General features: G+C 36.5%; 1 protein-coding gene and 1 pseudogene across 1 annotated transcript; one reads left to right on the forward strand and one right to left on the reverse strand.

The window, feature by feature from the left end:
- Window positions 1-17181: 17181 nt before the first annotated feature.
- LOC127130227 (uncharacterized) lies at window positions 17182-18534 on the forward strand. The gene has a single exon (XM_051059277.1). The coding sequence runs from the start codon at window positions 17182-17184 to the stop codon at window positions 18532-18534; it is 1353 nt and encodes a 450-aa protein (XP_050915234.1).
- Window positions 18535-18749: 215 nt separating this feature from the next.
- On the reverse strand, window positions 18750-22357 carry LOC127126005 (MDIS1-interacting receptor like kinase 2-like; annotated as a pseudogene).
- Window positions 22358-26436: the final 4079 nt, after the last annotated feature.

The following is a 26436-nucleotide window of genomic DNA, read 5'->3' on the forward strand; positions in this document are numbered from 1 at the left end:
AAATCAATTAGCCCTTTTCCGACATAGACATCACTAATTGTAACCAGCAAAGTAACTCGTCCCGGGTCAACCTCTTTTCTCGGAAGCGTCTGTTGAATGATTGCAATACAACTAGCATCTAGGACAATTGTCTCCGGTTCCGTGTACCTCCTCTTTTTAGTAAGTATGTCTTTCATGAATTTCGCATACTTAGGCATTTGCTCCAATGCTTCGGCAAACGGAATGTTCACTTGAAGTTGTTTGAATATATCCATGAACCGGGCGTAATGTCGTTCATTCTCCCTCTTAGATGGAGCATGTGGATACGGAAGGTTTTGGATTGGAGTAACGCCCACTACCTCCTTTCCTTTAGAAACTCTAGAATTCCTCTCTCTTTTCTTTTTTTACTCCCTCCACCTTCACTTCATCACTCTTATTTTTTTCAACTTCCACACTTTCTTTATTTTCTACTTCACCATTTTTTTCATTCTTTTCAACTTCTTCCTCACTCCACTCCCCAACTTCAACATCAATGTTATCCTCTATTTTTTTCTCCTCATCTTTTTTCTCATCCTCTCTTTTTTCACTCTCACTAATCAACTCCCTTCCACTTCTCGTCGTTATCGCTTTACAATGCTCTTTTGAATTTGTTTGCGTGTTCGCCGAAAAAGATGGTCCGGGTTGTTGTTCCGCTAGTTGTTTAGCAAGTTGACCGACTTGAGTTTCGATATTTTTGATTGCCGCATCGTTGCTCTTTTGATTAGCCATCGACAATTGCATAAATTGTGTCAATGTCTCTTCTAACTTTGAAGTCACGACCGGCGGTTGTTTAGGTTGGTAAGGATTTTGACGGCTAGAAGTACCACCCCCATAACCTTGGTTATGGTGATAGTTAGCCCTTGGTTGGAACCCTTGATTCCCTTAAAAGTGTTGTTGTTGATTTTGAGGATGTTGTTGATATGGTTGTTGTTGTTGTTGCCTCGGTTGGTAGTCTCGTTGGTTCGCCATGTAATTCACCTCTTCGAACCCGGGAGGTGGACAAAACTCGGTGTCATGATCACCCTTGCAAAGCTCACAACAAGCTATTTGTTTAGCTTTTGAAGGCTCTTTCAACTCTTTTATTTGTTGAGTTAAGAGTTCAACTTGTTGTGAAATGAGTTTATTTTGGGCAAGAATAGCATCGTTTGTCCCAAGTTCAAGCACTCCCGGTTTCTTCAAAGTGTTGCCTCTACTTTGACTTTGGAGGGCATTTAGAGCCATACGGTTAATGATATCGGTAGCTTCGGCGGCGCTTTTAGACAACAAAGAACCACCCGAGGTAGCATCCAATAAAGTCTTGCAATTAGGTTGAAGGCCATTCTTGAAAATATGGATTTGCATCAATTCGTCAAAACCATGCACTTTGCACTTTCGAAGCATGGATTTAAATCTTTCCCATGCCTCATTCAATGATTCGTTGGCTCCTTGCGAAAACACGGAGATAGCCGTTTTGGATTCCATGAACCGGTTGTGGGAGAAAAATCTTTCAATGAACTTCTCTTCCAACACGTTCCAATCCGTCATGACTGCAGGTGTTTGACCCAAGTACCAATCTTTGGCTTTGCCGAGCAAAGCATGAGGAAATAGTCTTTTGAACAACGGTAGCTCTTGAGCTTCATCAACTCTGGCTTCCAATGCTATCTCGTAAAATTTGGTGAGAAAAGCAAAGGGGTCTTCATGGTCCATTCCGGTGAATGGACTTCCGTATAGCAAGTTAAGAGTTCCCGTCTTCATCTCGGCTTGCCTTCCCGTGTGGTTGGCAAACTGAGCTGTATTCCTCGGACTGTTGACACATGGTGTGGAAACGGGCAGTGGTGTTGGTGGATGCATGATAGGTGTGAAAGGTGGTGGGTGTGTTGTAGAAGAACCTTCTCCTTGTTCTTGTCGTTGTCTAGCTTGTTGCCTCCTTCGTCTCGTTCTGCTATTCAATCTCCTTGCGGTTCTTTCGAGCTCGGAATCAAAAAGAAGTTGGTCCTCAGGAACCTGCCCTCGCATAAAACGAAAGTTGCACACTAAACCAAACAAATTAACAAGCACAAGTCAAAAATTCAGAAGTTAAAAATTCAGCAACTATTGCGATGCTCGCAATATCAATTCACAATCCCCGGCAACGGCGCCATTTTGTTGGAACAGGGATAGAGTATCGGGATTTGTTATCGTCTCCACAGGGATTATGTGATATTGCCGCCGTTCGACAGTTGTTAAGTTCTTAACTTATAGTAACAAGGGGGGTTTTAGTTTTCGGTTACGGTAGCTTGCATAAAAAGTAAGAAATTGCGGTAAAAGTTTTGGTTTTACGATTTGAGAAAGATTGTCAAAGTTAGGGTTCGACGATCACTTTGCATGCATATGTTCGATCAAACAAAACTCATAAACTCCATTAGATGATAAACACATTCACAAAATCCTCCCAATGTGTTTATTTCTAACACACATTGTGGGTTTTTCCCATTTTGATCCATTGTTGATTTCTCACACAATCTATCAAAATGACAACTTTTAGGTTTAACTTTTTAGTGAACAAACTCATTCAAAACTATCTCTAGCTAAAGAACAAGGATGGATGAAAACCTAGGTCAAGAGTTGGAAAACACCTTTCAATGATAAACCAACACAAAGAGTTATCAATAAACCAAGGTTTTCACCATACATTCATCATCAAAGAGTTTACAAATGAAGATCAACCCATATACATACAAAGCTTATGATCATCTACATCTAACCTTAACAAAATGAAAGACTTAGGGCCTGTTTGATTTGGTTTTGTAAAACTGTTTTTAGTTTTTAAAATTTGAAAATAATAAAATTTGTTTGGTAGTTTAATTTTATAAAATTGTTTTTGAAAACTATTCTCTATTTGAGAGTTTTAAAAACTAAAAAACTAAAACAGGTTTTAGAGGTTTTGATTTTTGATTTTCAGTTTTGGAAATTATGAAGAGGAAAAAATAAGGAAAAGTGGTACACTTTTTAAAACGATTTTTAAAAGTAGAATGACCAAACATGTTTTATTTTATTTTTATTTCTTCAAAACTCTTTTAAAATTGATTTACAAAATAGTTTTTAAAAACTATAAATTAAAACTCATTCAAACACACCCTTAGCTACTCATTTTCATGGTAGCTTGAACAACAAGTTTCGGAAGAAGGTTGATCAACATTTGAGTCGAAGAATCGAGATTGGATTGGAATCCACCTTCTTTTTGTAAAATATTGTCACGAGAAGAAGAAGAATGAGAAATGGGGTTTTTAGGGCACCAAAAATCACCTCCCAGCAAAAAACAAGTAAAAAGATGATAAAAAGATATCTTCCAAAAAGTAGCCCATACTACTTATAGAAATGGTTGATGAGTTGTCATGCTCGCTAGGCGAGCAGAATGGTTCGCCTAGCGAGCCCCAAAATAAGTCACCAGAAGAGCCTGCATCCAGAGGAATCATCCCAGACAAGTTTGCATCTGTTTGCTAGGCGAACAATCCTTCGCTGGGCGAAGCCCTCGCTTCTCTCATTCGCTCCAGCGAGTCTTGATGTTTTTGCTACTGGAAGTGTTCGCTACTTGCTCGCCTAGCGAATACTTTGCTACTTCCCTCGCCACAGCGAGTTTTGATGTTTTTGCTATTGGAAGTGTTCGCTACTTGCTTGCTGGATGCTCGCCTAGCGAATACTTCGCTACTTCCCTCGCCACAGCGAGTTTTGATCTTTTTGGTTTTGTCCAAGTCTGGGAGTGTTCGCTGGCATCTCGCTGCGTGCTTGCCTAGCGAATACTTTGCTACCTCACTCGCCTAGCGAGCTTGCTTATGTTTGCTTTCTTTCTTGGTTCCTTTGCCAACTTTCTTGTGCCTTAGTTTTCTACTCTTTCATACCTAATTCCTACACAATAACACACAAATTAAAGGTACCAAGATCATTTCACATAGTATTGTAAATCAACAAAAGCAAGGGCGGTTTCGAACACTTTTTCGACAAAAAGGAGTGAAAGATGCCCATATTTGATAGCTCAAATAAGCAAAATTGGGCATCTAACAATCACATCCATATTTGTAGAAGTTTTTTTTTCAAAAAATATCCCACAAAAGATTTGATTTGTTTTTATTCAAATATAAATATCATATTAATTAGACTTAATCATACTCAATTTTCCAAATAAATCTAATTAACACATTGCTAAAATAAAATAATAAATCTCGTTGCAGACATCAAGAAAATTTGCTCAAAATAGTAACAACATTGTGCGGCTGATAAATGTCAAATGTTGCACATATGCTGGAATATCGTGTCCCACATGTTTCCTTTCTTCACCAAAACATCTTGTATACTCCGGGTTGTTTTGTATAATGCAGCTAATCAAAAGGAACAACAAAAAGAATTTTTTTGAAATAGATTTCAAAACAAGAGTTTTATACTAATTTAAAAGCAAAAAAAAAGTGATAAGATATATCCCTTTTAAGTTATGCGATCCTCACCCGATCATTTAGCCCAACAGTACAAACTCTTAAAAATTCAGTTGATGCTTAAGTAAATTTGCTAAGTATGTGCGAAAAATAAAAAAAAATATGAAAACGAGACCATAGTCACTAAAAGGTTCGCCTACCATGAATGTGTACGAATAACGGGCTTAATGTGACTGCCCTAGAATGAAAGAGAGATGAAAAAGAATAAAGAGTGCAGCTCGAGTTATAATTGCATGATTCGGATTGGTTTTGCATAGGGGGGATTTTTATGCGTGTATTGCGAATATGTGTCATTATGATATCCTTATTGTCGATATCTAGTACCTATCTATTTAGCACTAGTCTAGCAGCCTCTTACTTTTTAGATTTTTGTCGTGCCTATGTCTCAGACGATGTACTTGATTGTTTTTTTCATTTGCGTTGGGTGATTGCTTGAGGACAAGCAATTGTCTAAGTATGGGGGAGTTTGATAACGAGAAATTGTATCATGTTTTTAGGCTTATGTCGCATGTTATTCACATTTATTTCAATATGTTTTATCACCTTTTAATTCATTTTTATTCATTTTGCAGTTGTTAGCGAGTTTCGGTGCGGATTTGAAAGCAAAACCTAAAAGGAAAAAAAGAGCACCAAAAGAGCAAGATTCTTCCCAAATGGCATTCTCCATGTGTATATGGTGTTCACCATTGGCCTGCCTACTACGTCATTTAATGACCAAGGCAATGACGTTCTCCATTTCCCTAATGGTGTTCGCCATTATCATGCAGACAACGGTTCTGCGAAAGTGGGTGGTTTTGTGCAGTTTTCTCTAACTTCTTTTCCTTACACTTTGCTTGCAGGAGACAGTGAAGTTAGAAGGATGAAAACCTCTTTAAATAGGACTCTTTGGGGTGTTTCAAGGCATCCAAGTTATGCGGAAGCTCTGTCGAAATTGCTTCGTAGTCTTAGGCATAAATTCACCTGTAAAATTGATATAACTCACATCGAGGGATTGTCACACTTGTTTTCTTTTAATTTTCATTGTACTCTTGGATCAAGAACAGACTTGCTAGAATTTTCAATTCAATTCAAGTATCCGTTTTCTTTAATTTCAGGTTTTTACTGTTTTATTATTTATACTTGTTATTACCTTTACTACATTACATGCCATGCTGTTTTTAAGTTTAGCTGCTTTGATCATGTTGTTTTTAATTAAAATAATGTCTTCCTAAATATCCTTGAGTCTGACATATGAGGATTGTCGTTACCAACGTGACTCAGTAGAAATAATAGGCGCGAAATTATGATTAAATTCTGTTTTGATTTTATTCTCCAATTGTATGTTTCATTGTTTTGACACGAGAGTGAAGAACAAACTAAGGTTCTAGTCGATAGCGCGAGAGTGTGAGGAAGGAACCAGATAGTGGAAACTAAACATCGATCCTAAAAACAGCGAGAGCGTTTTAGGAATCGTTTATGATCTTATTGGTTTTCAAAATAGGCTTTCAAATTGAAACGGGCGAGCAAGAGCAAAATCCTGTGGTTATGAGGTGTGATTTTAGTCAATAACGCGAGAGTGTGAGACAGAGTCTTTAAATCAATATTTTCTACAAAACGTAATAAAATTGTAATTAGTACCCAAATTCTACCTAATTCCTTAGGAACACATAGTCCATATTTCGGGGTCGTTTTATCATCATTTTCAAACCTCTAGCAATTAGTGTTTATATTTCCGCTCATATCCTTTTAACCTTTAGCCTTAGCTTTGCAATTGCAACGATAAATAATATTAGTTTGATTATTAGTCTCTGTGGGTTCGACAATCTTTTAAAACTACCCGATAAACTGTATACTTGCAGTTATTATCCGACAAACACGTTCGTCGCAATCAGGGTTTAAGAAGAATGGGATTATGGTCAGAGTTATGTCTACGAAGGTTGTTCACTTGGTGAATAGAGTAGAGATCAATCTGAAGGAGAATTGCCATCCAAGGCGCAGTGGAATTCAAATTTTTCTCCATTTAGTGATCCTTACGAATGGGCATGATCAATGATAGAATCGTTACCTCTTATGGCGATCACGAACGTTGAACGATGACAACGTCTCTACTCAGTCCACACGAACGGATTCCTTCAATCTCAGTGCTAGTTGGTACGAATGAAGGCTTTTAGTGAGAGAGAGAGAGAGGGAAACGAAATTCCAAGTCTTCACTTGAGTGTTAGTCTGAATGACAATGCTTCTATCCAAAGGTTCTATTTATAGAACCACTTGTGTGGCCTTCAAGCTAAAAAGCCCACTTAAGTGTATTTTGGCCCATATCTCATAATATGCCAAAATCACTTAAGTATTTGGTACCTTACCATAATTCGTCTTCCACTTAAGTGCACCGTACCTTACGGTGTTCCTTAGTTACTGTATTTCTCATCAATCTGTCCTTTGTGTGTGACCCTGTAGGTTTTCGCAACATTGGCAATTATATTAAATCACACATTTAACATAATAAACAGTGAGCGGTATCTAGCAACATATCACTGCTACCCAAGACACGAAAATGTCATGTGATCTGACAAAACCTCCAATGATAATGATTATGTGTATAATTACCCTTTTGCCCTTATGTCTATATTGAACACAAGGTATAGACCGTGTCATCCTTGTCCAGTTCAATATTGGGCCCATAGACATTTATCCTGTTACGCAGGATGGACAAATTCCATCTAGGTCACTCATGTCCCTCAACATGCTTTGTGGAGTACCCATCAAATGTCTTTATGGTCATCCAGTTACGGACAACGTTGGATCAGCAACAAAGCACTCGACTCTACATCTAGGGTCCATAGTGGTTTCAGGTTGAAGAGTGGTATACACTATTATCACCATGAGAATAACTTATGACACTTTGCATAACTTTCTATATAGTATTCTCATAGCGGGTCAATCCGGTATAAATATTACTCTTAATATTCATACCTATGTTTAAGACTTGATAACTCTTTATCCATGATCCATGAGATGTGATCATCAGTCTACAAACATAATAGTCTCAATGCTTTAATGTTATCCCACTTCACAATAAAGCTCGACTACGGATACTTTAAGAATAGTGTCCTTATATTTAATGTGGTCTCATGATCAAGTCACACTTGATGCATTAAACGGACTAACTATTCTAGGGACTTTATTAAACAAACATAATAAAGAAAAAGCCTTTTATTATTAATAAAAATAATTCGATACAAGTACCAAAAGTATTGGCCTCTAGGGCTTACACCAACAATCTCCCACTAGCACTAGAGCCAATCAGGCATACCCCTTATGCCCATTGATCTAGTATGGCCATCATGCTTCTGCTGCGCAAGAGGCTTTGTCAGTGGGTCAGCAATATTGTCAAGTGTAGGTACTTTACATATTTTCACATCTCCTCTATCTATTATCTCTCGAATGAGATGATAACGCCTAAGTATGTGTTTGGATCGTTGGTGAGATCTAGGCTCCTTAGCTTGTGCGATAGCACCATTGTTATCACAATAGAGACCAATGGGATCACAATGCTAGGGACTATGCCAAGTTCACTAATGAACTTTTTGATCCAAACAGCTTCCTTTGTTGCACTTGAGGGAGCAATATACTCGACCTCGGTTGTAGAATCAGCAACTATATCTTGCTTTGAACTTTTCCAACTCACAGCGCCACCGTTTAAGCAAAACACATAACCAGATTGCGATCTAAAGTCATCCTTATCTGTCTGGAAGCTAGCATCGGTGTAACCAATTACAGCCAACTCTTCCTAACCTCCATATATCAAAAATGATTCCTTATTCTTTCTCAAGTACTTAAGGATATTCTTAATAGCTACCCAATGGGCATCACCAGGATCAGATTGGTACCTACTCGTTGCACTTAAAGCATACAAGACATCTGGTCGAGTACATAACATGGCATATATGATAGATCCTATTGCAGATGCATATGGAATCTTATTCATGTGTTCCCTTTCTTCCTTAGTTGAAGGGGATTGTGTTTTTGATAGACACAGGCCATGTTGCATAGGTATGAATCCTTTCTTGGAGTCATGCATATTAAAGCGTCTCAGCACTTTGTCTATGTATGTACTCAGACTTAGCCCAAGCAGTTTTCGTGATCTATCTCTATAGATTCTGATTCCTAATATATAGGCTGCTTCACCTAGGTCCTTCATAGAAAAGCATTTCCCTAACCAAGACTTTACTTGTTGCAGGGTAGGGACATCGTTTCCAATGAGTAATATGTCATCTACATATAATACCAGGAAAACGATCATGCTCCCACTAACCTTCTTGTAGACACAAGGTTCATCTTCATTCTTGATGAATCCATATTGTTTTACTGTTTCATCAAAACGAAGATTCCAGCTTCTGGAAGCTTGCTTCAATCCATAGACTGATCTTTGTAGCTTACATATCTTTTGGGCTTCTTCTGGTATGTCAAATCCTTCAGGCTGTGTCATGTACACATCCTCAAGAAGATTCCCATTAAGGAAAGCAGTTTTGACATCCATCTGCCATACTTCAAAATTATGATATGAAGCGATAGCAAGTAAAATCCGAACAGATTTAAGCATTGCAACTAGTGAAAAGGTTTCATCATAGTCAACCCCATGAATTTGTTTATATCCTTTTGCAATCAGTCTTGCCTTATAGGTATGTACCTTACCATCCATGTCAGTCTTCTTTTTGAAGACCCACTTGCATCCTATAGGGTTAATCCCTACAAGAGGCTCTACCAAGGTCCAAACATGGTTTGTGTACATGGAATCCATTTCAGATTTCATGGCTTCTAGCCACTTCTTAGACTCGGGACCAGTTATGGCCTCTTGGTAGGTCACAGGCTCATCTTGATCCATGGGTAATACATCACCTTGATCTGTTATGAGATATCCATATCTCTCAGGTAGGTGACGTATCCTGCTTGACCTACGCTGGTCTTGTTCTATTTGGGCAGGTTGCTCTTCCACAACTACTTGTGTTTCCTGCTCTAATTCCTCCATAGGTGTATCGATGCTTTATGATTCTTGAATTTCTTCAAGTTCTACTTTCCTCCCACTGATTCCTTTGAAAATAAAATCCTTTTCTAGGAAAACTCCAGTTCGAGCGACAAACACTTTGCCCTCAGAAGGATTGTAGAAATAATACCATCTTGTTTCTTTAGGATACCCCACAAATAAGCATTTGTCAGATTTGGGCTCAAACTTAGTTGAAATTTGTCGTTTCACATAAACTTCGCAACCCCAAATCTTCATGTAAGACATATGTGGTTTCTCACCACTCCATATCTCATATGGTGTCTTCTCAACCTTTTAGGATGGAACACGGTTAAGTGTGTAAGCTGTTGTCAATAGCGCATGTCCCCAAAAGGAATTTGGAAGATCGGCGTGACTCATCATGGATCGGACCATGTCTAACAGGGTTCGATTTCTTCTCTCAGATACATCATTCTATTGGGGTGTTCCAGGAGGAGTAAGTTGGGATAAGATCCCACACTTTTTCAGATGATCATCAAACTCTAGGCTTAAATACTCACCACCTCGATCTGATCGAAGAGTTTTAATATTCTTACCTAGTTGGTTTTGTACTTCATTCTTGAATTCCTTGAACTTTTCAAAGGACTCTGATTTGTGTTTCATTAAATACACATAACCATATCTACTGAAATCATCAGTAAATGTGATGAAGTATTGAAAACCTCCTCTGGCTGGTATGTCCAGTGGTCCACATACATCAGTATGTATGAGGGCCAAAAGATCATTAGCTCTTTCACCTTTTCCTGTGAATGGAGACTTTGTCATCTTTCCAATTAAACAAGATCTGCATGTCTCATATGATTCATAATCAAAAGAGTCCAAGAGTCCATCTTTATGGAGTTTGGAAATACGTTTCTCATTTATGTGGCCTAATCGACAATGCCAAAGGTAAGTTGGATTTAACTCATTAGGTTTCATCCTTTTAGTATTAATGTTATAAATAGGCATTTCAAGATCAAGGACATATATTCCATTGTTCATCTGTGCAGTAACATAGAATATATCATTCAAATAAATTGAGCAACAATTGTTCTTTATTATAAATGAAAAACCAGACTTGTCCAAACAAGAAACGGAAATAATATTCCTGCTAATTGCAGGTACATAATAACAGTTCTCTAACTGAATTATTAAACCACTAAGTAAAGTCAATTCATAAGTTCCTACGGCTAAGGCAGCAACCTTTGCTCCATTACCAACTCGTAGGTCGACTTCACCTTTTGCCAAAGCTCTACTTCTTTTTAGTCCATGCACATTTATACAAATGTGAGAACCGCATCCAGTATCTAATACCCATGATGCAGAAGTAGATAAATTTATTTCAATAACAAAAATACCTGAAGTTGGAGTCTCTACTCCATTCTTCCTATCTTCCAGGTACTTTGGGCAGTTCCTCTTCTAGTGTGCGGTCTTACCGCAATGGAAGCAGGTGCCTTCTTTTTCTATGCTTCCACTAGGCTTCAAAGCAGCAATAGTGGGTTTGAGTTTGGCAACTTCCTTGCCTTTCCCTTTATCATGTTTGAGGATAATCCTCAGGTTTCGGTACCAATCAAGAAAATTTGTCCCAGACAATTTTTTCTTGTTAAGGATTGATCGCAAGATGTTGTTAGAGGTGTTTGTTGTCATGGTAATCTACACAAGGATTAATGAAAATATAAGTATCATTGACATATTTAATTAGGCCTTTACTTAAATATGCTCCCACTATTTTACTTAAAACAAATGACCCTCATCATTTGATTCGGAAAATCCCGTTGGAAGATTTTCTAGTGGGTCGAGATCCATATTTCACTTCGTTCTAAGTCCGCGTAGGCGGATTACACAAAACTAGGTTATTTAGGTAGGAACTCCTTCCAATTGTATCTCATACAACTCTCGAAAATTTCAGTTGGGTGAATAACTCCTTATTCCAATCCATCATATGGATCATTCCCAACTCTTGCTTCTAAACATATATATAATCTTATTACAATTTGTTTAGTTAAGTTTGACCCATTGTTTTAACAGTTGGATATTACAATTATCCCATTGCACCTTACTCATATAGAACATGCACCTCGCGTAGGCGAAACCTACATTATTCGATACTAGTCTTGATGAGTGTTAAAACTTGGAAAGCATAAACTTAATATTTAATTTGAGGGAATTGCAATTTTTCTGATCTCACCGGCTTGTTTATCATATAAACCGTCTCTCATATGTATCAACATACATTCACATGCATCAACATACATACAAACATAATGAAACAGTTATGGCCCCTAGCACAATTGTTCTCCCAAGCCAATGAGAGAACCTAAGCTAACCTAACAACGATCTAAGCTTCTCCAAGCAAGATCTTCAAGGTTGTCCTCCTTTGACACTGACTTCTTTGCTTTCTTCATACCATTACATTACATAAAAAAACTCGTTTTACATACGAGGGAGTGAGATGAGAAAAGAAGTTACATTTGGGAGATTAAGAGAGAGGCACGACACGCAGGTCGTATTTTAAAACCCAAAACAAAATAAAGGAAAACTAAGGCCATAACCGATCACCACAAGACAATAATAAACACTTTATTATTATTATTATTATTATTATTATTATTATTATTATTATTAATTCTTTTAATTTATTAAAACCAAATTAAATTTCGACGATCGATCACACTACGCAGAGTTAGCCGGGGGTCCGCTGCCCGGGCAGCGCCCCTGCTCGAAAATTTTAATGAACAATTCATTTAAAATTGACGTCGTTTTTCGCATCAACACTTGATACTTTAAAGCACTGATTTAGCCGAACGGGTGAATTTTGCCTTGCGTTAACCGGTTAACCAATGCGTTAACCGGTTAACACTGTTTGAAATCTGTTCAAAAATTGTTTTCTGCCTTGCGTTAACCGGTTAACCAAATGTGTTAACCGGTTAACACTGTTTGAAAATCTCTTGGAAAACTGTTTTCCGTCTTGCGTTAACCGGTTAACCAAATGCGTTAACCGGTTAACACTGTTTGAAAAATTTAAATTTTTTATTTCGTATTGCGTTAACCGGTTAACCATATGCGTTAACCGGTTAACACTGTTCGGAAAAGTGTTTAGAAAGCACAACTTTTGTGCTGTCATAATCCCAATCGCATAACTCTCTGACAACACAACCCTTGTGCCGTCACTAACCCTGATGCACCAATTTCAGACCGTCAAACACATCTCGATTGTTGGTTCAGTATGATTGATCAACACGTCATTGCTTCACCATACTAATGTCGGATCAAGAAGCAAATGACCATTGATCGCTCAAAGGAAAACAACCATTGAGTGTTTGAATGAACGAAACGAGAACACTATATCATATATAATGTATTTTGCATCAGGATTACATATATCATATATATAACTTGGTCGATCTCAATTTAATCTTTGATTCATTCTGTCTTTAATCATATTAATACAAAACAAAAACAGTTATCAAATTCATGGTTTCGTAAGTGGCTCTGATACCACTGAAGGAGAATTGCCATCCAAGGCGCAACGGAATTTAAAATTTTCACCATTTAGTGATCCTTACGAATGGGCATGATCAGTGATAGAATCGTTACCTCTTGTGGCGATCACGAACGTTGAACGATGACAACGTCTATACTCAGTCCACACGAACGGATTCCTTCAATCTCAATGCTAGCTGGTATGAATGAAGGCTTTGAGTGAGAGAGAAAGGGAAACAAAATTCCAAGTCTTCACTTGAGTGTTAGTCTGAATGACAATGCTTCTACCCAAGGGTTCTATTTATAGAACCACTTGTGTGGGCTTCAAGCTAAAAAGCCCACTTAAGTGTATTTTGGCCCATATCTCATAATATGCCAAAATCACTTAAGTATTTGGTACCTTACCATATTTCGTCTTCCACTTAAGTGCACCGTACCTTACGGTGTTCCTTAGTTACTCTATTTCTCATCAATCCGTCCTTTGTGTGTGACCCTGTAGGTTTTCGCGACGTTGGCAATTATATTAAATCACGCATTTAACATAATAAACAGTGAGCGGTATCTAGCAACACATCACTGCTACCCAAGACACGAAAATGTCACGTGATCTGACAAAACCTCATGTGATAATGATTATGTGTATAATTACCCCTTTGCCCTTATGTCTATATTGAACACAAGGTATAAACCGTGTCATCCTTGTCCAGTTCAATATTGGGCCCATAGACATTTATCCTGTTACGCAGGATGGGCAAATTCCATCTAGGTCACTCATGTCCCTCAGCATGCTTTGTGGAGTACCCATCAAATGTCTTTATGGTCATCCAGTTACGGACAACGTTGGATCAGCAACAAAGCGCTCGACTATACATTTAGGGTCCATAGTGGTTTCAGGTCGAAGAGTGGTATACACTATTATCACCATGAGAATAACTTATGACACTTTGCATAACTTTCTATATATTATTCTCATAGCGGGTCAATCCGGTATAAATATTACTCTTAATATTCATACCTATGTTTAAGACTTGATAACTCTTTATCCATGATCCATGAGATGTGATCATCAGTCTACAAACATAATAGTCTCAATGCTTTAATGTTATCCCACTTCATAATAAAGCTCGACTACGGATACTTTAAGAATAGCGTCCTTATGTTTAATATGGTCTCATGATCAAGTCACACTTGATGCATTAAACGGACTAACTATTCTAGGGACTTTATTAAACAAACATAATAAAGAAAAAGCCTTTTATTATTAATAAATAATTCGATACAAGTACCAAAAGTATTGGCCTCTAGGGATTACACCAACACAATCCATCCATTTGTAGTTAGGAACCTATCCAATCTTGCAGAGATGAATCGGTTCCCTCAACTTATATCAGTGATAATAAACCATAACACTATAATATATTCAATGTATTATTTATTTTCCCTTGTAGTTTTTGAGCTTCTTATATAGCAAAAATATTATGGACTTTTATCCTTGGATCTTTGATTTAATTCCGTCCAAAATTTTTGCACAATCTGTTGGATAAGATTTGTTCCATCAATATTTCCAACAAAAAGATATGATTTAGTTTGTTTTAAATTCAAATTTAAATCACATTTAAATCTGATTTGATCTTCACAGTTGTCCAACAAATCATATAATCATATTTCTAAATAAAATCAATAAAATCTAACTGACTATTTTCATGTTTTTCCAATGTATTTTCATGTTGTTAACCTTATTTCCCCACCAGAAATTTCTGATTATACTATACATTATATGAAAAAGGGATTTAGAAAGCATGAAAGAGCTCATGATGTAGGTAATGGACTTTCAAAGGGATTTTCAAAGAGTTCGGCAATGGCCCTAAAAAGCTGCTGTTATTTACTGACAAAGTTACTAGATTGAGACCACTACACATGTCAGAAGGAAGTTCTCCTGAGAAACTATTGTTTGAAAAGTAGACATTAGTCAAAGAAGGACTATTCTTTCCAAAATCTCTAGAAATGCTTCCTGAGAAGTTATTCGTGAACACAGAAAAACAAGTTAAGGAAGTTAGATGAGCAATTGTGTGTGGCAATTCTCCATCCAAGTTGTTATTGTCGACATCAAAAACTTGCAGTGAGGTCAATTTCTGGGCTCCTGTTTTGCATGTAACCGGTTAACACCTTTGGGGTAACCGGTTAACACGGTGTAAAATCTGGATTTTTCTTAATGTTACTACAGTATAAAACATCAAAATTGGGTTCTCCACCTATCCCTTAATTTCACCCATATATTAGTTCCAAAACACAATTAACCACCACAAATCACAGATTACTCATCAAAACCTAACAATTTCAAAACCATAAAAATTAGGGATTTCAACCTAAACATTTTTCTACCCATTGACCCAATCATATTAACCCATAATAATAAGGATTCTCCCCCTTACCTCTTCAATTTTCTGAAAACCCTAGCTTCTCCCTTGTTCTTCCCTTCTTCTCCTTACGTTTTCCTCTTTCTTTCTCTGTTGCCTTGAAAATGACCAAATGAGTGCTACTTCTCACTCTCCTCACCTCTTACTATTCTAGTCTTATATTTGGCCTTAAGAAATGATACCTCAAATTTAATTATTAGGCCCAATAAGACATAGTATTATAATATCTCTATTTAGTTCAAATAAATTAAACCAACACAATATACACACCAAGTCAATTAATATAATCAATTATTATACTACCTAACAACCAATTAATTAATTAACACTCCAAATAAATAAAATAAAATATAATAATAATATAAGAAATAAATACTAAAAATTGGGTTGTTACAGTTGACACAGCTTCTCCCCATAATTCTTTGGGTAGATGCTTGTCTTTCAACATTAGTGAAATTCTTCTTGGGCCTTTTGTCCCTTTTCAGGTTAGGATAATTATTTTTGTAATGGCATGGCTCCTTGCAATCTCAAGCATCCCTTCTTTTTGCCTCTGCTGCTGATTGAATTAGGCTCAATTTGACCACGAGCTTCCATTTTGTAGTGCCCGACTAGGTTGCCTTATGGGCTTCAGGTTGTCATCTTATTTGGAGTTAGAGGAATAAGAGACTTCATGATCCCCTTTTCATTTCTCCTCCTAACTGAATTGGAGAAATTCAAAATTAGGTTGCGTTTTACAAGTTCAATAGTAGTTTAATCCATCGCTCGCGCCAAGTTATTAAAAGTCTAATTTCCTTACGCTGGAGCCCTCCTCCTCCAGGCTAGATCTGTCTCAATTCGGATGGTGCCTGTAAGAGTAATGTTGGTGTTAATTGTGGGGGTCTTTTTTGGGATAGTGATGGTAAGTGGCTTTGTGGCTTCCATAAATCTCTTGGTGAGTGTACTAGCCTATTGATTGAATATTGGGTTGTTTTTGTTGGTCTTGAGTTCGCTTGGAAGAAGAATTTTAACAAAATCATTGTGTAAGTCGATAATAAAAGTGTTGTTGACTCTCTAACAGGTGTGGTTCCGAACACTGGCCAAGGTACCTCTATTGCTAGTCGCTTTCTTCTCCTTCTCCACATCTTTAAGGAAGTCATTTTCAAGCATATCTACAGAGAAACCAACATGTGTGCTGACTTCTTGGCCAAGTTGGACCTTCTTCGTGCCAGTGATGGAATTTGGATGGACATTTAGTTGGATGAGCTTAATCAAATCCTTATCATCGATAGTGTTGTTTATGTGGTCAGACTTGTTGTCTAGTTTCACTTGGCTTGGGCTTTAAGCCCTCTTGACCTACTAAAAAAAAAGGAATTCGATACAATGAAATAATTGGTTCAATAATTAATTTGTATTTTTATTAGTATTTAATAAAAATGCATTAAGAACAAAAAATTTAAAATTTTAATATGACTATAACGTGATGTTGACGGTGTAAAATTAATGCGTCATTCATTTTCTCTAAATGAATAAGTTTATAGTTTATTTAATAATCATATTAATTATTAATTAAAAATTTAGTATACAAAATATAATAATTGAAAATAAAACAAATGAGAATTTAATGGAGCCAACTGCAAGTGGTTTGGCCATATATATCATATATATTTTATATATATATATAAAAGGTTATTCCATTAAAAGAAAAATTAATGGCGGCAGTATCAATATAATTCTTTGTAACCTAAAATCTTTGCCCTTTAAATTAGTGAGTGCCACCCCTATTTTTTTTCTTTTTCTCAAAGCACACTTCTTCCTCAACCTGATGAAGGAGAAGAAATCTTGTGTCAAATCTTCACCACAAGAGCAATCTCTTTCTTCTACAAATTCAATTATAATTATTCCAGAACCTGATGTTTACTTACCAGATGACTGCTGGGAGCATGTCTTCTCATTCATCATCAGCCAACCGGAAGACAAAAACAAACTCAAGTTCAAATCTCTATCTATCGTCTCTAAACAATTTCTCTCCATCACCAACCGTCTCATATTCTCTATGAAAATTGATCATCTTCATCTTTGTTATCTCTCCCGTTTCTTCCATCGATTCTCCAACCTTAATTCCCTTGACCTCTCCTTCGGCTACCGTGATCTCGATGCCGCCATTGCTCTGGCTCTCCGCGACAGACCATCATTAAAATCTTTATCTATTTCCAGGATCGACCTAACTCATGCAAACTACATTAATTCATATTACATTGATTCTTTCGTGAGTTTGAAGAGTTTGAATTCTCTTAAGTTCTCGTGTTCTGAAATATCTGATCATTTGCTTTACGCTATTGCAAGAGAAGCTCTTCCTTTGAAGACTTTTGTTCTTCAAAACTGTACCGGCGGCTATAGTTACCATGGAATTTATAGTTTATTATCCAAGTGTCACGGGATACAATATTTGGGTCTTCAAGATGTTGATTTTCTAAATAATCATCATCTTTCCCGCTTTTCTTTGCTTCTTCCTGATTTGTTATCTATAAATCTTAGTGGACGTTCCAAGCTCACCGAATCAGCTTTGTTTGTACTCGCTAACTGTCATTCACTTGGCGAGATCACAATGGAACACACTAGGAAAGAGAGGGAAGAAAATTCTGATGCTTTGAAAGATTTTGATGTCAACCCTCGATTAAAGTTTCTACATTTGTTTAGCAATTTATTTATAAACGACCACACCATCCCATTGTTTGCTTCCATGTTCCCCAGTCTGCAGCTTCTCGATTTGAGTTATTGCCATGGCATATCTAAAAATGGTATTAGTCAACTTCTTAGTAGATGTTCAAAGCTTACACATCTGCACTTGACCTATTGTGGAAAAGTGACACGATTTAAATTGAACTTTGTAGTTCCCCAGCTAGAGTTGTTGAACTTGTCTGGTACATTTGTGGATGACAAAACACTCTATGAGATCTCAAAGAGTTGCGGTGGGCTTTTGAAACTATATCTGATAAGTTGTAAATATGTCACGGAAAAGGGAGTGATGTGGTTGGTTAAAAAATGCAAACAACTTAAGGAGATCGATTTGAGAGGTTGTGATGCAGTGAATGCCGAGGTTATTCTGTCAATGCTTTCACCAAGGTCATCATTAGAAAAAGATAGTTGCTCCTCTGATGTTCTGCTGAAGTTTTGATTCTTAAATATAATATGTTTTTTGTTTTTATATTTGTTTCTATGAGAAATGATTTAACTTTTTAATATACCAAGTTACAATTGTTTTTAGATTTGTTTCTACTATTTAAAGACAGGTAGTTTCAATGTTGATGTGCTTGTGTGAACGTCACATGTAAGTATATCTGTGGTGAGCCTTCTTTGAAGTATTCTTGGACAAGGAGAATAGTTATTTCAAAGCATGCTTCTGTATACAATACTCTAATGATATAAATTACATTGTTTTTAAATATATAAATTTAACTAGACTAATCATTCTAACTAGTATACATGAGATTTGATTCTTTATTCATTATATTGTCAATTCTCTTTGAAACACCTCATATTAAAAATCCTCTATAAGCTTGCTTAGGGTTATCATATCAAATGGTTGAGAAAGACGAGCCTGTGCAGTAGCGGATAGTTCTTGTGCAACAGAATGCATCATGGGTCTAGACTCAGGAGCAGCACATGTGCATGCCAAAGCTACTCTCATTGTAAACATTATTGTTTCGTCTGTAGGAGGTGGAAGCCGCTGGTCTACAACATCCTTCACAAGCACTTCCATTAATGCCAGAGACTTGTTTGAATATAGGATATCCAAGAATTCTCCTGGGTGTGTTCCCATCAATATCTCTAACACTACAACGCCAAAACTATACACGTCACACTTTTCAGTCACCCTCATGGTTTGTGCTAGCTCTGCAAAATGCAAAATCAAATTTTGCCAGTCAACAAATTCGGTATGTATCCAGAAATTTTAAATTGTAGAGATAATATATATGTATATGTATATCAGAATTTGACTTCTCTAAAATAAGTGATGACTAATACTCAAAAAATTTCATAGTTTACTAAATATATGCCAATCATTGAATGGATTGTGTACCTGGAGCCATGTAGCCATAGGTTCCTGCAACTGAAGTCCAGGTTGAGTTGTTAGAGCTTAACAGCTTTGCAGTGCCAAAATCTGCAAGATGAGGTACAAAATCTGAATCCAGTAGTATATTATTCAGCGTTATATCTCTGTGCACGATTGGTGGAGAACAATCACTATGTAGGTAAGCAATCGCATGTGCTAATCCTTGCACAATTTCCATCCTTGTACCCCAATTTAGCTCCACTTTTCCTTCTTTTCCATACAACATTTTCCCCAAACTTCCTCTCGCTACATGTTCATAAACCAAGAACATTTCTCCCCTCCTAGAACAAAAGCCATAAAGCTTTATAATATTCCTGTGCCTCACTTCTGTAAGTGTTTTTATCTCATTCATGAAGCTCATGCGGTTCTCTTTTGGGATGTCATCAGAATCTGATATATTGAGTCTTTTCACAGCAACAACTTGACCTGTAGGTAGTTCTGCTCTATAAACACTTCCAAATCCTCCTTTTCCAATGCAATACTTTTCATTGAAGTCATTGGTTGCGTTCACAAGATTAGAAAATGTGAATTTTCCATCTCTTCCCCATACCATGCAATTAGATTGATCATCATCTTCAATGCTTTTGGATTCTTCACTTTGTTTTTTTGCTTTCCTTTGAAATAGCAGGATTCCAATACCAATCATCCCTATAAACAATACTCCACCAACTGATATAGTAACACCAACAAGTACCTTTTTGTTGGCCCCTCCAGAATTGTCTTGGGACAATACTTTTGGGCATTCTAATCCCTTTACCTCACCACACAAACCTGAATTCCCAACAAAAGCTTCAGCACTTTGATTCTGGAAAACAGCACCAGTTGGTATCGAACCGGACAAATGGTTGTAAGAAAAGTCCACAGATTGAAGGCTGACCATACTTGAAAAGGATTGTGGGATTGTTCCAGATAGATTATTGTGTGATACATTGAGAAACTCCAATGATGCTAACTTTTGAAGATTTTGAGGAATTTCTCCTGAAAGGTTGTTGCTGCTGATATCTAACATGGATTGGAGTGAGAACAGATTGCCTAGTTCATACGGTATCACACCAGATAGATTGTTGTGGCTTAAATTCATGCTTAGTAACCGGTTACAGTTACCAATCTCTTTAGGAATGCTTCCCCTAAAGTTATTATTTGATAAATCAACATTATTAAGCCAAGCTAATCTTCCAATACTCTCTGGGATATCTCCGGACAAATGATTCCTGCTCAAATTGAAGTTTAAGAGCAGACTTAGATCTCCAATTTCAGAGGGGATATTTCCGGTGAATTCGTTGGAGTGCAGGCTAAGAATTTTTAATTTACTCAACTTACTTAGCTCAGATGGAATTTTTCCAGAAAATTTGTTTCCACTCATTTCCATCTCAGTTAAGTTGATACATTTACCCCAATCTGGAGATAGATAACCAACGAGATGATTTCTGCTAAGTCTGATGAAAGTAAGATTTGGATGAATCCCAAAAGCTTCTGTGATGTTCCCATTGAACTTGTTGTCATCAAGCCTAACTCTTACAAGAGATGAACAATTTTTCAAAGAGTTCAGCAACGGCCCTGAAAAGCTGTTGTTATTTACCGACAAAGTTACTAGATTGAGACCGCTACACATGTCAGAAGGAAGTTCTCCTGAGAACCTATTGTTTGAAAAGTAGACATTAGTCAAAGAAGGACTATTCTTTCCAAAATCTCTAGAATGCTTCCTGAGAAGTTATTCGTGAACACAGAAAAATCAGTTAAGGAAGTTAGATGAGCAATTGTGTGTGGCAATTCTCCATCCAAGTTGTTATTGTCGACATCAAAAACTTGCAGTGAGGTCAAGTTTCCAATATCCTCCGGAATATTTCCAGAGAGGTTGTTGAAGAAAAGTTTTATGAGTGTTATGTTTGTGAGGTTCCATATGGTTCGTGGAATTGGACCAGAGAAATGGTTATCTGAAAGGTCTAACTCTGTCATTTCCTTTAAGTTTCCAATCTCTTCAGGAATAGGACCAGAGAAAAGATTTTTGTACATATAAAGGTAATTAATTTTCTTCAAAAGGCCAATCTGTGGAGGAAGCTTTCCTATTAAACTATTGTTTTGAACTTGCAAGGAAGTTAACTCAGTCCAGTTAGAGATCAATGAAGCAGAAATTTGACCAGAAAAGAAATTATCTGATAATCCTAGTTCTGAAAGTTTGGTCAGATTTGCTAATGACAAAGGCAAAGAACCTGTTAGATTATTTTCTGCTAAGCTCAAGGAAGTTAGATTTGTGCATAGGCCAATCTCAGAAGGGACTTTAGAGTTTAAAAAATTAAGACGGAGATCAAGATGCACTAGCTCTTTTAGTTGTCCTATGGAAGAAGGAATTTCCCCATGGGCTGAAATGCTGTTCAGTTCAAGAATTTGAAGCCTAGATATCGATCCTATCTCTGCTGGAATAGGACTATTAAACATGTTATTACCTAGACGAAGATGTTTGAGATTTGAGAGCATGGACAAGTTGGATGACAGTTTTCCTTCTAGAGAACCGTTTGTGAGGTCGAGATACTCAAGTTTGCCCAAATTACCATACATGGATTCTGGTATTGTACCATTCCATTTGTTCTGAGAGAGGTCAAGGTATGTTAAGTTCTTGCACTCAAATATGAAACTTGGAATCTCACCGGTAAATTCATTTAATTCCAAACCAAGTAATTTAAGGAAGGCATGTTTAAATATTGAGACCAGTCAGGGGAAGATACAAAATAGTTTGATCCAAAGTCAAGGTAACTTACCTTGGGGAGATTAGTGAATTGATAGGGAATGGTACCATTGAGACTATTGTTGAAAAAACTAACATGTTGAAGTTCCCTTAGCTGGCCTAGCTCAGAAGGGAGTGTGCCTTCAAGTAAGTTGTCTCCCAAGTCCAAGAAACTGAGTTTGGAGAGGTTGTCAATTGTTGATGGTATTGATCCACCAAACCTATTTCCATTGAGGTTTAGGAGGGTAAGGTGTGGAAGAGAAGTAAAATCCAAGTCAGCGAGTTTTCCGCTGATATTGACATTAGACAAGTTTATCTTTGAGACAGTTGTATTTGAGATGTCACAAACCAAAGCATCCCAATTGCAAAGGTTGATATGGTTGGTGAGTGACCATGAAGGAAGAGATGGTGATAGGCTCCATTTGGCCAGAGCTTCTGCTACTGTTGTTAGTGATGCTGTGATTTTCAATGGAAGCAAAGATATAAGTAGTGTATAAAAGACAGAGGCAATAGCCTTTTGATGATTTGTCATGTCTGAGTATATGGCCTTTATGTTAATACTTTAATCTCTTTTATAGAGAAAAAAACTTCATATGAGGCACAAATGTCAAATTGAGGGAAGCAAAATTATATGATGTGGTCCACATATAATTAATGATGTGATTATGAGTGTCTTACCGAAGTTCATTTGCTTGCTTGATTGCTCTCTTTTATTTTTGGCACAAATTTTGATTTTTATTTCAAGACTAGATTATGAGTCATCTTTCTTATATATTAACATTTTCTATACTTTTAGCCATTGTGACTTAACCACTTACATTTGAATTTAACAATGTCTTCCACAAGTGTGAGTCACACTCATCCCATAATTTTAAGAGGATATATGATGTTAAAGTCTCTTAGATCTTGAATGTTTAACCTATTGACCGTTTCTTCGTTCGTAAGTTCCACGAAGAAGACATGATAATAAACATTAACGAGAAAGGCATACAAGATAGGTGGACTCTCATCTATGCCCAAGGACAAGTGATTACGCCGTCCATCACATCTCTCATCGTTGAAATCTAATCGAACGAAAACCCGCACAAAGAGCCGAATCAAACACAAACAATTTTAATTGCTCATTCTATATGAAGACCCGACCACGTCATTTCAAATATTCAATTCATTCCCTCTCGTATACTACTTTTCACTAGGTAAATAACTTAAGTATTGGAGTGTTAACTTTACAAATTCACTCTCTATTTATCATATCAAAAACTTGCTTCATCAAAAACTTGCTTCATCATGCAAGACTTCGTTTCACTACTTGATTACACATTTATAGTTCCTTAACTGATGGGAAAATGAAATACATGATTACGTAATAATTTCTTTTATCAAGTAGTCATGTGGTCGAAATTCACCATTTTAAAAATAAACAAGTGGAATATCACATATTAGAACCTATACTCTTACCTTGTATTTTTATATAACTATTATTTGAAATGACTTTAACGTAATAAAAATATTAGATTGAACTTAAGATATCATGATTTAGGAATCGTCCAACATATGACTCTTGAATCCTCCTAGGAATTAGTCAAAGTAAAGTTTATGAAAGTTCTTAAAATGCACATATGTCAAAGCAAGGGAAGCAACGTTATTATGATGTGATCCATTAGTTAATGATGTGATTATGATTTTTTCCTACTTTCTAATTAAAATAAATATTACTTCACACATTTATTTTGAAGTTAATTTTTTTAATTAGATTCTAATTATTATATATATATATAATATATATATATATATAATATATATATATATTATATATATATATATATATCATATTTTATATTTATGAGAATAAGAAACACACCAATAAAAAAATTAAATAAATAAATTACTATATCTTTTAACAATTTATTGTATTTTTTTAAGAGAAAAAGAATGGTGCACTGACAATATAAATTATTTTTACACTATCAATCAATCAATGACAATCATATATCGTGTCAAGTCATTTTATAAGTTTTAATTTATTTTTATGATTTGATATTTTAAAATATTTTGATTATATATATATATATATATATATATATATATATATATATATATATATATATATATATATATATATGTGTGTGTGTGTGTGTGTGTGTGTGTGTGTTGCTGCAAAGGTAAAATGAATGATGAATGGAAATATTCTTATTCAGAGAATGACGGCTACAAAACATGATAAAAGTTACAATGATTGTCACCCTATTTATAAGCTAAAACTAGGGTTACTAGAATATGATAAAATACTAAAATACCCTCTAACAAACTTAGGGGCTAAGAAAATAGTACAACTAATAAATATGAATTACTTCTAATACCATCCCTTAATTCATATTCCATCAAAACTTGTAACACCAATTACATCCCTTAATCTGAGAAATTGATCAGTCTTGATAACTTTCGTCAGAACATCTGTCAACTGTTTCTGAGTGCTGCAGTGTACAACTTCTAACACTCCCCTCTGAACTTGATGTCTCAGAAAATGATACTTGGTCTCAATGTACTTGCTTCTCCCATGCAACACTGGGTTTCTGGCAAGATTGATTGCAGACTTGTTGTCAATCATCAACTTCAGAGGTTTGTTTACTTTAATCTTCAGATCCTATAATAGATTCAGAATCCACACAGCTTGGCATGCAGTAACAGCACCTGCAATGTATTCAGCTTCACAAGTTAACAACGCTACAACAGGTTGCTTCTTGGAACACCAAGAAATGGGACCTCCCAGAAATTTGAATAAGTACCCAGACGTACTTTTTCTGTCAACTCTGTCTCCACACCAATCAGAATCTGAATAACTCAGAAGTTCTGACTCATCCTTTCTTCCAGAAGGAAATAATACTCCATACTTTAGAGTTCCCTTGATATACCTCAGAATCCTGACAGCAGCTTGGTAATGGGACCACTTAGGTTTACTCATGAACCTACTAACCATCCCAACTAAATAGCTAATATCAGGTCTGGTATTGCACAAATACCTTAGAGAACCAACCAACTGTTTGAAGGTTGTAGCGTCCACATCCTTTCCATCAGAGTCAGAATCCAGTTTCTGATTTGTATCAGAAGGTGTGACAGCAATCTTACAATTCTTCAGATTAAATCTCTTCAGAATTTCTAATTCATACTTGAGCTGATGCAAAATAATACCTTTCTCAGAGTATCTGAATTCCATCCCTAGAAAGTATGTCATTTTTCCTAGATCAGTCATTTTGAATTCATTCATCAGAACTTTCTTCAACTTGGCTATCTCCTGTTTAGAACTTCCAGTCAGTAGTATATCATCAACATATAAACATACCAGAGTCATATTTCCTTCAGAAGTATGCTGAACATAGACACTGTACTCCATCTCACATTTCTGAAAGCCTTGCTTCTTGAAAAATGAATCAATCTTCTGATTTCAAGCTCTGGGCGCTTGTTTCAATCCATATAGAGCTTTGTATAATCTGTACACCATCCCTTCCTGATTCTTTTTCACAAATCCAGGAGGTTGTGACATGTAAACTTCTTCTTCTAATGGACCGTTCAGAAATGCAGATTTTACATCTAAATGCATCAGAGGCCAATTCATGTTAGCAGCTATTGCAATAACCATTCTGATTGTTTCATGTCTTGCTACATGTGCAAACACTTCAGAGTAATCTAGCCCAGGTTTCTGTAGAAATCCTCTGGCTACCAACCTTGCTTTATGTTTGCCAATTGAACCATCTGGCTTTAACTTCTGCTTGAAAACCCATCTGACGCTGATGGCTTTCTTGTCTTTTGGAAGTTCTGCCAGCTTCCAAGTCTTGTTTCTCTCTATAGCATCAAGTTCTTCTTTCATGGCCTTCAGCCAGAGCTTCTGCTTAAGAGCCTCTTATGTACTTATGGGTTCAGAGTCTACTAACATGGCACACTGAATAACTTCTCCTTCAGAGTCTACTTCAGTGTCTTTCAGCATGTCAAATTCTGCATATCTTCTGGGGATGTTTCTGATTTTTTGTGGTCTCTGAACTTGTTCAGAGTCTTGAGCTTCGGAGTTTCTAGCTTCAGTTGGTTGACTTCCTCCAGAGCTTTGACTATCTTCAGGGGCTGGCATATTTCCAGAGTCTGAATTGCCACCAGAATCTGGATTAACATCAGAGTCTGAGTCATCAGAGTCTGGATCATCAGAGTCACCTTCATCTTATGAGTCTTTTCCAGAGTCAGAATCACTATCA

The sequence above is a fragment of the Lathyrus oleraceus genome, chromosome 3, assembly GCF_024323335.1.
Source record: "Lathyrus oleraceus cultivar Zhongwan6 chromosome 3, CAAS_Psat_ZW6_1.0, whole genome shotgun sequence".
NCBI classification, from domain to species: domain Eukaryota; kingdom Viridiplantae; phylum Streptophyta; class Magnoliopsida; order Fabales; family Fabaceae; genus Lathyrus; species Lathyrus oleraceus.